Source organism: Dermacentor albipictus, chromosome 3 (genome assembly GCF_038994185.2).
Source record: "Dermacentor albipictus isolate Rhodes 1998 colony chromosome 3, USDA_Dalb.pri_finalv2, whole genome shotgun sequence".
In the NCBI taxonomy this organism is placed as follows: Eukaryota; Metazoa; Arthropoda; class Arachnida; order Ixodida; family Ixodidae; genus Dermacentor; species Dermacentor albipictus.
In genome coordinates, this window is record NC_091823.1 from 114,218,081 (window position 1) to 114,230,988 (window position 12,908).

The window sequence follows — 12,908 nt, forward strand, 5'->3', positions numbered from 1 at the left end:
GGAACCACAATCAGTAGTGTGAACAATCAAAAGGGTTTTTGTTGAGCCTTTTATACACTAATTCCAGATAGTCGAATTACAACCGACGAAACATGCCGATGGACGCTGAGGAATCGAGAAAGTCCGACTCACAGCGACAGGATATGGAGCGAATATGCTTGCCCCATGCCGGACACCAGCGTGTAATCGTACGTGTGCACAGTCAGTGAACCGTAGCATGTTTGAACAATCATATTCGTCCATCCTGGTGCCCTGCTCTGAATCTTTTTGTGGTCCCATGGCGGGTGTGTGATGCATTCACACACGCTGCCGACTCCAAGCACCAAGAGAGGTAGCTTGCTCCTTTTTTGCCTGAGTATCCGCGCTGTCAGGTGGCGCTAACATCAGAAGACTAGCGCCATCTCTCGTACAGCTGCGCAACTACCCAACAGCGGCGGCACACGTGCAATGCGAGGAAGCTGGATTCCAGAAGAGGCAAGACCCATGCGGGGAAAACGTCAGGGGACGTGAGAGAGTCGTGCATCCCCACGGCTGGTAAGCAATTAAATAATTAATCAACTCAAAGCCCAATGTCCTGCCTATTCGCAGTTTTGCACGTGCGCCACACTAGCTACAATACGAAAATGCAAATACAAAAATTTCATTCACAATATAAATCATGTAATTTATGACAAAAGCAAATATGCACCATAAAAAACAATGTTAGAAAGAAAAAAAGAGCAAGAAACGAAAAACAGAGGCAGGCACACAGGCTAACTTATATTGTGCCTCTCTACGAGACTTTGAAGTGCATTGAAATTCTGTCTGTATTAACAGTAACTTGAAAACATACTGGGCGTGCAATATGCGAGTCCGCCTACATGTACTCACCGACTTTTGATCTCACCGCCCAGCTGTCATCAAGCTGCAGGTGGAACAACTTGATGGTTCCGTACGCAAGACCACAGTACACCGCCAATGCAGCAGTTCTGGCCAAAGGGCGGAAGTTGCCAAGCTTGCCTAGAAGTACAGACAGCATTAACAACAGAAGTAAAAAAATCACAATGAAATTAATAATTACAATGCAACTGAGATTGCTTATGCAGGGTTGTCAACAGTTAGGACTGACAGGCTGTCAGGATTCATTATACTGGAGAAGTGCAAACAGTGAGCATCGCCCTCAAAGAAGAAGACCTGTTAAGTTTAGGCCCCGTTCCTGCTCCACTAGAAAGTTTGAAGACTCTCATACTGTTCTAAGTTGAACAGTACCCAACCACCTTCCCCATATTTTCTTTTTTTGCCCGTTTAGTCTGGCTTTGTCCCCTTGATTAAGTTTCTTTTTAACACGTCATCATTTTATAGTTCCAAGAAAAAGCTGTTGCTTGGCCTGAAATTAGCTTGTCCAGCAGGCCTTTCATATGGTTCTGTTGCTCTGGGTGTAAGCGACAGACAGCATTTTGACAGCATTTTCAATTTCTTGAGCAAGACAAAGAATACCGAATGCTACTTTCTACTATACTGTTAATTTTTTTCTTTAACGAAAATGTTTATTTAGTCATTCTTATCACTGCATATGTGTAATGGCTAACTCTTGATTTCAGAATTTCTAGATACCGTATTTTCTGGTGTATAAGTCACATTTTCTTTACGGAATTTTTTGTCAGTACAACTTTAAAACGGTGTGGCTTATATACAGTCAAAATCGAATTAGATGCTATGGCCACGCCATTTGCATAGAGTGGGCATCAAATGATGAACCACCGCGCATCACCTTCTGCCATGCACAGCAACTACACTTTCTTGCAGTCGCTGCCGCTGTTGCTGCGCACTTTGCGTGTGTCGTCACCACCTTGCTAACCATGATGCCACATGCGAAGCAAAGTTGGCGATGAGGTGAAATTCGAGCAGCATGCAGTGCAGTTGAATTTGCAGTAGAGCATGGAAACTGAGCAGTAGGGAGGGCATTCGAAGTCAGTGAGGAAATTATTCGGGACTGGCGCAAAGCCTCCACTGTGCTCCACCAGTGTGTCGGAAGACGACAATGATGTGCCAGTAGAACTCCAACCTTAAGTAGCAGCATTGTTTATAAGCGACTCGGAGGAGGACGACTTTGATGACTTTGACTAAACGCTGTCGTGTAAGCTATTATTGGCATTTTTCATGGAATCGGTATAAAATACTTCTGAAAAGTATTGTCCAGACGTTGGAAGGTGCTTGCATGCGTGTTGAAACTGACTACCACGGTATGTATGCAGAGGCGACGTTCACTGCAAGCATGTATTTTCGTCACACTTTGTCATGACCTGATCCTCAACGAGTTTTTATATCGCTTATCAAATGAACAGGTGTGTCTTATACACTGATGGGACTTATGTACTTTTTTCCCCCAGAAAATTACCATTTTGACGGGGGCCTGACTTACAGACCGGAAAATTTGGTATTAATTTTATGCCAACTTTAAGGGACACTAAAGGCAAATACTAAGTTGATGTGGACTATTTAAATACCATTGCAGACGCCTTGCAATGCTTGCTTCATGCCAAGAAAAGACTTAGTTCATGAGAAAATTGCATCTGAAGGGTCCGAATACCTTTACTGCAATTCGAATCTCCCGGTACCCAACCGGGGAGCAGTGACGCTGCATGTGCCATCACCGCCCTTCGCTGCCGTCATTGAGTAAAATGGCACCTGACAGATGGCGGTATGCTTTTTGCAGAAAACGCAAAGCCATGCGCACGGCCATGGAGAAACCGAACCAAGATGGAGCAGTAGATTCACCGCTGCAGCTGCTTTTGATTACATAAATGGCGTGGACCGCTCATGTATCCCGTGACATCACATGAAAGTGTAATTCCCTGCTACATGCACTTTGTGCAAGCTGCGTGATCCAGCAAAACCACTGCAGCACTACGCGATAACGAAACTACTGAAACGCGTAAGTGCAGACGATGCAGAGCCAAGCGAAAAACGAAAGCTTTTGACCGCCTGCGACGTTGTCAAAGGTAAAGCCTTTGACAACAACATTGTCAAAGGTAATGAGCTTTTCTAAAAATGAAATGAAATAGAACTGGACAAGCAGAATTTTCCTTCGTCTTATAATGCAATACAATGATGTTTTTATAACGAGTGGTTCAGTACTAGCGACAGAATATAAATGAGGAGTGCCTTTGTCATCGGGCAAGTATACTTGAATGCCCCAGGGGAGTCTCTAATCGTGTCCCGCATTTACCTAAATTTCTCGATTACTAAGGCTTTGTTCACGATAATCTCAACGCGTTAGAGATTCTCAAGCACTAATCTATCGCTTTAGCTTGACTTTTTATTTCCCTTTGGTGTCTCTTTAATGTTCCTTAAAATTATTTTTTTATCTTTGACCTCTCCTGCTGCCAGACTTGTGACCAGTCCAACAGAGTGGGTTGCTTTGTTACACTGGGGAACAATGAACCGACCATACAACAACCATTGCTTCTGAACTGCCTAAGCTGACTGGCTTTTGCAGCGGAGCTCTTTGCTGAGAACTCAAACTAAAAGAAAGCCCCTCTTCACAGCTACAATATAGTGTATAGTGTCGGCAGTCCCCCTACTTCACAGGAGGAAATCATTCCAATTGTTGGAATTGCACACAAATACTATCCCACTTCTTTGTCTGTAGTACAAAATTATCCACAACAAATGTGCTTTTTCTTTGCTGCTTGTCAGGTCACACAACACTTCCCGCAATCTGCACAATGATCTCAATTTTCATCACCTTTAATGCATTTTATTTGCCATGTGCCCATATCCTAATGAAATGACCTACCCAAAGAACCAGTGAACACTAAAGATGCTATAATGTTTAGGGCATGGCCAAATACTCCGTTTTCCTGGCTATAGACATATTCGCTTGGCTAGGTGTCACTGTTTACACAGTTCCACCAACTATGTTGTCATTAATGTTTCGTTTTCAGTATGCATCTTAGGAACTTTCCTACCACGAAAAGCTTCTTACTTCTTTTCTTCCCGCTGCATAAACTTTCTAAAAGTTTCAACAGCTTCTTGTCAGAAATATGTAATCCCGCATTCCCCGTGCACAGACACACTATTTCGATGTCAGAGCCATCGAGGTAGCTGTATGAATAAATTTAAATAATTAAAAAGGAACTGCTACACTGTGTTGCAGAGATGTCTATCATTGACGGGTAAGTCCTTTCTCAATAGTGTGGATGACCTTGTGCTTAAGTCACCTTTTTTTTATGACTTTACTATGGTCACTGCTATTTTCTTTTTTGCTTGCAAGGCTCAAGCTAAATGAACACCCAACAACTACTAGAATCCACTAAATGTTCTTTTAATCTGCTATGAACAATTTTACTGAGAAAGACGAAGTATAGTAAATGGGCACTTTTAAGGCCTATTATTAATGTGGTAGCAATGCTGCTAATACATAAAAAGGCACATCTAAGAGTTGTGTTCACATTGAAAACAAACTGTTCACCGAGTACCTTTCAAAAATTCACTGAACTTCAAATACCAAATGTGCTGAAAGAATTGTATGAATATAGCAATTCCCATAGCAACAGCATGTACTATCAAAGATACGCCTTGCAAATTATTATTGCCATTCTACTAAAGCAGTAAGCAGATTCCTCTAAATACACGCATGAATGTGCTTAAGATGAGGTAAGAGAACAGTCTTGCTGAATTCGATAAAAACAATTTGCAGTCAGATTAAAGCTTATAAATGCCCCTATGAAAATCTGTTTAAATGCCAGTAATACCGCATCTCTGTATTCTACACCTGCCCGAGTGCAGTTGCTGCATCCAAAAGTTGAATGCACAACTTCTTGCTCTACATCAGAAATGCCACAAGGCCGCTGGTCCAATGTGCCGGGTAGTCTCACCTGAACTGCTCCTTCTAGCATTACCGAGCAGCTGCTCATCGTCGACCAGTGACAGGCACAGGGTCATAGTAAGCAGATTGAAGAAGTTGTAGTTGCCAGTGGCAATTATCATCATCTGCAGAAAAACCTGAAACACAAAACAGCGACCTGTCAGTACAGCACTAAGAACATCGTCTGATAAGCACAATTCGATACGCCTGGTCAGGCAGACGAATTAAAAGGCCCCAGAAGGAAAATATTAAGGCAAACTGGTAGACGACACTCTCCAAGCAGGAAAGGGCGCCAACTTTTGCAGACCCGCCGCGGTATCTCAGTGGCTGTGACGTTGTGCTGCTAATCATGAGGTCTTGGGCTTGATTACCAGCCGTGGCAGGCCGTGTTCTGATATGGGCAAAATGGAAATGCACTCCTGTACTTAATTTAGGAGCATATTAAGAACCTCAGGTGGTCAAAATGAATTCTGGGCACCCCATTATGGCGTGCCACAATCAGATTATGGTTTTGGCATGTAAGACTCCCCAAAGAAGAGAAAATCAGACTTTTGCAGAGAACACTGTGAAAAATGATGCAAAGTGAAAAACAGATAGCGAAGCCAGCAAAAGCATGCTCTGCAAGCTTTCTGTGACACCATAGATAGTAACACAGTTCCGGGTGAGGCTAGCTAGTTTTTTTTACTAAAGGATCACCAAAGACTGACAGTAAATTAGTTTTGATGGGTAAAGCAGGAAGTCGTTCGAAAGTACATTCTCATTTTTTTGGCAGTAAAAAGATATTATAGGAGAAAATGAATACCAAACTTCCCTCTCACCTATCTCGCACCAAAACATCAGCACTGCTATGTCATCAAGCACATCTTAAAGGTGCCCTTCTGCACCCTGTAGTCTCATAGGGCGAGCTCTGCAACACAAGCAGGAGCAGCATCTACTAAGACTGCAATTGCACAACGAGATTAGCTGTTGTGATAGAAGCTGTAAAAAATGTGTTCCATATTTGCTCCGACACCAAGAAGGCGAGCACCTTCAAGACATTTCGAGATATAGAGGAGAAGGTGGACTTAGAAGGAGCAATTGACCAGCGTGTTGCATGGAATGATGGCACCATCTCTTGATCCCTGCACTTGTACACGGTGTGCTCACTGATATTCGCAATTGCATCCATATTCCTAATTAGAATTCACGCACGTTAACAGCACTCCTTCCACACTGTTCCACGCACATTAAACGCCAACTTATTCGGTCCTTTCATGTAAAAGAGCAGCTTGGAACGATACCACACAAGCAAGTCTGCGGACGCCATTTTTGCAAATGACAAAGCACGATCCAAGAGGGAGTCCTGCGTGGCACTGTGGCTGTGCCGCCAATACGTATGAATTTATCTACTGTCAAGTCAATAATTTGTTTGTACTTTTGAAATGCAAATTGAGGTCTATATGGCAGCGTTGCGTTAATTTTTTTGTTCTCCGCATGTTTTCATCCGAACAAGTAGAGCACACTATTTTCAGTATCACAGAGCCTCAATAAATACTGTATTAAAGAACGAAGCAAAATCACAAAATAAACTGCCCCGCGACCTGCAGGGAAGTTCCAACTAAACACATGCTGGCAAGACCACTTGTCAGGCCATTTAGTCATTAGTTTCGAACAGTGGCACTACATCTCGCTGTGCAAGAATCTGTGCTCACGGGTTGCGTAGCCTTGGCTCTGCTGCACGTAACTACTGAAACAGAGTAAACCTATGAGCAGACGCTGCCAATATCCGTAATGTCACGGCAAGTCAACGCAGGAACTTCACGGAGTCATCACCACCAGTCTTTCATTCTCAGGTCTTTTCTTACTAAACAAGCCTTCTCTGATGGCATGAGTGCTACTTGGCTTTGCTAGTGCAGAAGCATAATTTACTAACACAGAAAAACTGAATATTCCCTCTTTAGTCTTCTTTAGCGTACAGGGAAAAAATGTCATCCACACAAACCCTGCATGGGTTTAGTCTGTAGCTTTGTGCTACAGATCGGGTGGATGAAAAATTTTCCCTTTCATAAATTTTCCTTCACCTTGTGGGCTTCTGCAGAACTGATTTGCCACGTTCAGTTACCCTTAACTTTGAGTTGTCGATTAATTCATCCTTGCTCTGCTATCTGCTAACTTCCCCATTAGCTCAAGATGATAGAGCGACCATTCTGGAGAAGCATTGGCGCCGGGTTAAATCCCCGGATGATGAATTTTGCTTTACCTGCGAAGCTTTCTTTCTGAGAAACCTGTACGAGTTTCTTTGTAGCCTTGTGCTACAAGTCGGGTGGATGACAATATTTCCCTTCAATAAATATGCACAAATAATGCAACAATCGGGGACATCACAAAATGATGCCAGTTTTACTGCTGCTTAGATACCAGATACATTTCTATTGCTGATAAATAATTTTCTGCCAAACAAAAGCAGGGAGAATTTTGAAAGTACAGTCTGCAAGCCCAGCGTAAGTCGGGATTTTCCGTTGGAGCCAATTCCTTCAACCTGCTTATTAACACATATATAAAAATTATCAGGCACACAACTAAATGCACATTTTCTTTTGACAATGTTGGCTTGAACATGTAAAAAGAAAGTAAAAAAAAAACTGCACTGCACACAGTTTTCAGAGTTGACAACATCATGTTGATGCATGCTGCAGGACAGTTTTGTAAGTCATCAGGGTTGCAAGGCAAGCAACATAGCATTTCAGAAGTGTTCTTAGTACCTACTGCAGATGTAGTCAAAATGAGCTACAGGCTTCAGAGACAGAGAAAGCAAGAAAAGGAATGGTACCCCAAGTAGTAACAACATATAAAAAATTCTCAACAATTCTATCACTTAGATTTTACAGTGCAAAGATACAAAACAGCACCTTTGTTACCAGAAGGCAAGCATAATACACAGATACATCATGACAATTCCTTGCATACACATGTTTATGCATTGAAAGGCTACTACAGTTAAGTGCACCTTTCATACCTTTATTTTATTTGCATCTGATGTGCCTGTGAGACAAGCTGATGAACTTCTTTTCCTCTATTAAAATTGCCTGATAGAGTATTCACAGTAGCGGTTTATTTTTTTATTTTTTCGTTAATTCATTCTTTTAATTCTGAAAGTGCCTATGAACAGCCAAGGCCTTGCATATGGTGCACTAAAAAAACGCTAAACTGAAAGGAGGAAAAAAAAAAAAACCCCTTTTTGATTACTGCATGACACTGAAGCATTTACTATTGGCCAGAAAGTACGCACCTGGCTGTAGAAGCAGAATATCCTCAGAGGGCGCACCGGGACGAAGAACAGGGGTGGGATGGCTATTTCAATCACAAATGTGAAGACCACCCCAAGTCGGAGGATCCAGTCAGGAAGGTGGTGGAAGTACCATGCAATGGGTGTTGGAATGCACTGGCTTTGGAAATGGTGATTGAGCGCTGCACGGGAAGGAAACGGGTAATAATACAAAAAAAAAAAACATTGAAGGCCATCAGAGTGCAAAGGAATTTAGCAGGCATGAAGACAACAGGGACAACAAAACTGCACTTGCTTTGCACTGACACAATGGTAGAAAGTATTTGACCTCTCTTCATGAGATTAGACGAGCATTTTAGAGGAAGAGGAACAAATGTGGTGCAATCCTAAGAGTGCTCACTCATGGCGAAGCTGCGGAACACGACACACAGGCCCAGGGCAACGCAACCATTCTACCCCAAGTGGTGCTCAATTTACGTTATCGCCAATATCGACTGGTTGCGAATGGTGGATTATAAGAAAAATATTGAATCACATGAAAGTAATGATAGCCAGCTGGAGTGGTGGCTTGGGTAAATCCGTGATGCATGATCTTCTATGTACAGTGCTCACGGAATGAAACGCATCAATTTAGGGCTAACTAATGTTCAGACTTTCGTTTGTACCGGCTGCAGTTCATGTCACATCGACGTAATTTTGGTGTGTACACTTAGAGCGGAGTCAGAGTCACCTTTAGTGACCAGATTCATAGCGACATGTCATGGTACTCTCGAGTTCTCTGCACATATGCTGGGTTCTACCAAATACTCGCTGTCGCGTTTCATTCCGTGAGCACTGTACAGTGCACACAAAGACGATAATACACACACAAAAAAAGGAACAAAAAAAAGATTACACACACATACAGCATTGTGCGCGTGTGCTGTTCTTTTGTGTCTCATCTTTGTGAGCACTGTTAAGTACAAGAACAAAAGGAATCCCAACATTATAGAAATCATAGTCTAACATAGTTGCTCTGCTCCATGTCCAGTGAAAAAAGTTCGCTCTTGGCTGGAAATTCTGAGGTGGTGCCAGGAGAATGTTATCCAGGAAAAAGGGTTTTGTTGTGCCCACAAAGTCTGATGGCATTTGCATGGCGCAGGTTTGTTCCGCAGGGCAGCTCACCCCTAAAGAAAGCCAAGTACCGGGATGGGGGCTCCTGTGCCCATTTGAATAACTGGTGGGTAACCGGCAGTAGAGTGGTTTTGAAACCACATCCTCGTGCAGCTTAGGCAGACACTCAACCCTGTCGCTACGGCTGCAGTAATGACATGCACAGTTTTGCAGCGTTTATATTTATGCGAGTAATGAACTAAGTAATGTGGGGCATCACATGACCTTTAAAAGTAAAGAACTTAAAACTGGGGCATTCACACGATTCAGACCAAGGTGTTGCAGGTCAGAATGTCATTGTTTAGATTCCTTGCCACTGCCAACATTACTTGCTCTATGAATGCCAGAGTGCATAGTCAGGGCTAAGGAACAAGAGTGGGGATCAATAGACATAACAGGCACTGGACATCAAATGAAACTTTACTGCCCACCATTTCCAAGCTCTACACAAATCTTCAGACCTGTACAACCCTCGATTCACAATAATTATCCATGGCTGCCTATATCACAGAACACTTACAAGAAGGTATTGCACAGAGACCTCTAAACAAAAACTTATCCTGAATTAGAAACTACCACTGATTAAGTAGTTATGCACGTTTCACCTGCTTTACTTCAAAGAATTCCGATAGTATTTGCATACAGTTCTATGCAAGAAACCTGGGCAGAATATTACAACTCTTGATACTCAGCTGTGCATGAGCACAGGTGACAATGCTCTTTCAAATCCCTTCCCCCAGTAAGCGCCTGAACTGCAGTGTGGTGCTGGCGTAACCTTGCATAACGCAACGTCCCATCTGGCCAACCTTTAGTAATTTACTGTAGGATAATATTATCCTTTATATGTTGGCAGTGTTCACTGAACAAGCTTCATAGTGTGCTTTTTGCTGCAAATGTTTTCTTTCTTAGTCCTGTTAATTACATAACACATACCAGAAAAGAAAAAAAAAAGTGGATGTTGTGGCACTGATGCTATCTTCATATCCCCACGTAGCCTTTTTTGCTGCAATACAGCACGCAGCACATTTCCCAAGTGCTGAGGACCAAAGATAATTTCAACGGTTAACTCCAGCGATAATATCTATGGGTTCATCATCAGGACAGTTGGTGTGGCAAATGGAGCATGGTGGCGCTGCTGACATGGAGCACATGTGGAAGCATGCATGAGGGCCAACACTTATACGACTTGATCCGCATGTTACTGCAATTAACTCCACAACTGCTTTAAAGAAGGTTGTGTTCCTTCAGATACCTCGAAGCCTCAAACCTTTCACTTCAGTTTAACCTAATATTTTCCATTTGGTGTGCAACGTTCCTGAATTGAAATGCATCAAGTTAGGACTAATGTGCATATTCTTGTTTTTAAAGTCTGCAGTTTGTGCGATATCCGATAAATTTTGACCCGTACACTAAGATCAGAGCCTGTATCATCATTAGTGGCCAGATTCATAGTGACATGACAAGTTACTATTGAATAATGCATCGAGCGTTTTACTTTCCCTGTTTGCCTTGTGGGGATGCGCGACCCTCGCGCCTCCCCTGATGTTTTTCCCGCATAGCGCGTCTCCTGTGATCCCGCTTCGCCACGTGGCCTGCGTGACGTCAGCGCGGCCGATGTGGTTGAAGCGCAGTCCGAGAGATGGCGCTAGTGTTGCGCGGCTGCGGGGTTACCCTCGGCGGGAGAGACAAAGCGCGCTCTCTTTGGTTCGAGACAGGAAGCGTGCCGCACGTGCAGCAACCCTCTTTCCCGGCGGGTCGGCGCGCCGCGGGGACGTCTCCCGCGAGCGCGCGGCGACCCAGGCTTATGCGAGACCGTCTCGCGTGGCCGCCTTCGAACGCGCCACGATTCGCGTGACTATACACGCGAACGACCAGGCGTTGGGATCCAGCATGGGGCGAACATATTCGCTCGCGAGGACGCGGTGAGTCGGACTTCTAGATTTGTCGCGCGCCCATCGGCATGTTTTGTGGATAGCAACTCGGCTAGCAGGCATTGATGTATGAAAGGTGCAATAAATGCCCTTGTGATTGTTTGCACTACTGTGTTGTCGTTCCTTTGTCCCAAGAGTACGGTGGGAGATTCCCGCATCAGACCCCACAGCCTGTCGCATTTCATTCTGCACACCTTTACACCAGCAGCAGCGAGTGGCAATGCTCACCTGTGAGTCCCCACCAGGTAGGGCAACCGCTGGTGAGCTTGACCACCCCGGAGGCAAACATGAACCGGAACAGGAGCCATCGTACGAGCCACAGGCTGACCTCATCATGCGGCCGGTGTGGCAGACGCCAGCTCGAGTTGAGCCCCAGCGTCCGGTGGACGATGCCTAGTGGCGCCACCAGTATGCACAGGAAACCGGCTTCCAGCAGCAGGATGTCCCTGAGAAAATCATTTCTTTTGCAGGCTGTGAGTGCTTACACGAAGACTATGCCTAAAACCTGCACATTGGAGCTATTTGATCATAGTGTTTGTAAACCTCAACGACAGAGTCAATATTAAAGAAACTGGCATGCTGACGGACCCAAACCTTTACAAATCTCTAAGAACAGTAGCAACACCTGTTCTGGACAAATGAGCAAGCTAGCGGAACAAAATTACGATGCTATAAAAAACACCTGTCCGTTCCTCACTGGCAGGAAAAAAATAACTGCTAACTTCTGAGAAATCAGCCACAGCAGAGAGCAGCTAGAACTCAGAAAAATTTCACATTAAAATGACCTTTTTATCACAAGCTTTTATTAGAGTATAAAAACAGCTGAATAAGAGAAATATGACTTCTCATTCTAAAAGATCTAAAGGCCTAATTTATAAGTCATATTTTTCTTACTCTTACTGACAAGGGTGTCGTCAAAAATTTAGGTAGATGGGCCTTTACGGTCTTCAGATACAGCTGAATTGATAAGTGTACTGGCCACCAGCTTATTGACAGTCAGTAGAGAATGTGATGGCCAAAGAGGGGATATTGCAGTAGATCCGTGGGCAACAGCTTTCATCATTTTCAAAGACAAACTAGAAATAAGCAAAAATAATCTGGTGTAACAGAAAGCTAGGTGTTAGCGACACCATATATCAAGCGTGTAATAATATTGTTGCCACTAGTTTTTGAGAAAATGGGATAACTTATGAGGGATGTGCTGCTGCATTGCCACTGACGACGAAAAATGGATGTGGCGTACACTTCTAATGTCCCCAGGTGATGTGGCAGGCCAAGACGTAAAGTGAAAGGGACAAACTACTACGTAATGTTGAACCTCTATCTATGTATGTGATCCACATGCTTATGAAAACACGAGATACTTTTATCTGAACGAACTAGAGAAACGAACTCTCTGTCCCTGTATATGGAGGTTCTATCACCATACCACCACCTTTCTTCCTCTTCACATCCTATCTCTGTTATTCCCCAAACCCCTTACCCAGCGTGGAGTAGCAGGCTAGAGGCATTTCACTCAGGCCGACCTCTCCACCTTTCTGCCATTAGATATTATCTCTCTCTCTCTGGAGGTTCTGATGTGACCACGTGCATGTGCAACATGATCAAGCAAGTACTTTTGCAGAATCTTAATGGACCGATTGACAGTAAGATGTCGCTAAAAAAGTTGTGTTACTTCGATTTTGTTCGGTCCAAACAGAGTTGGGTTCGT

General features: G+C 43.7%; 1 protein-coding gene across 1 annotated transcript in view; it reads right to left on the reverse strand.

The window, feature by feature from the left end:
- The window catches only part of LOC135916875 (lipase maturation factor 2-like), a 39,523-nt gene that overhangs the window by 18,317 nt on the left and 8,298 nt on the right, over positions 1-12,908 (reverse strand). Inside the window, exons 5-8 of the mRNA XM_065450303.1 lie at positions 11,426-11,643; positions 8,118-8,296; positions 4,860-4,986; positions 871-999 (exon numbers count right to left, since the gene is read on the reverse strand). Coding sequence (XP_065306375.1) covers positions 871-999; positions 4,860-4,986; positions 8,118-8,296; positions 11,426-11,643 — 653 coding nt within the window. The remainder of the gene's footprint in view (positions 1-870; positions 1,000-4,859; positions 4,987-8,117; positions 8,297-11,425; positions 11,644-12,908) is intronic.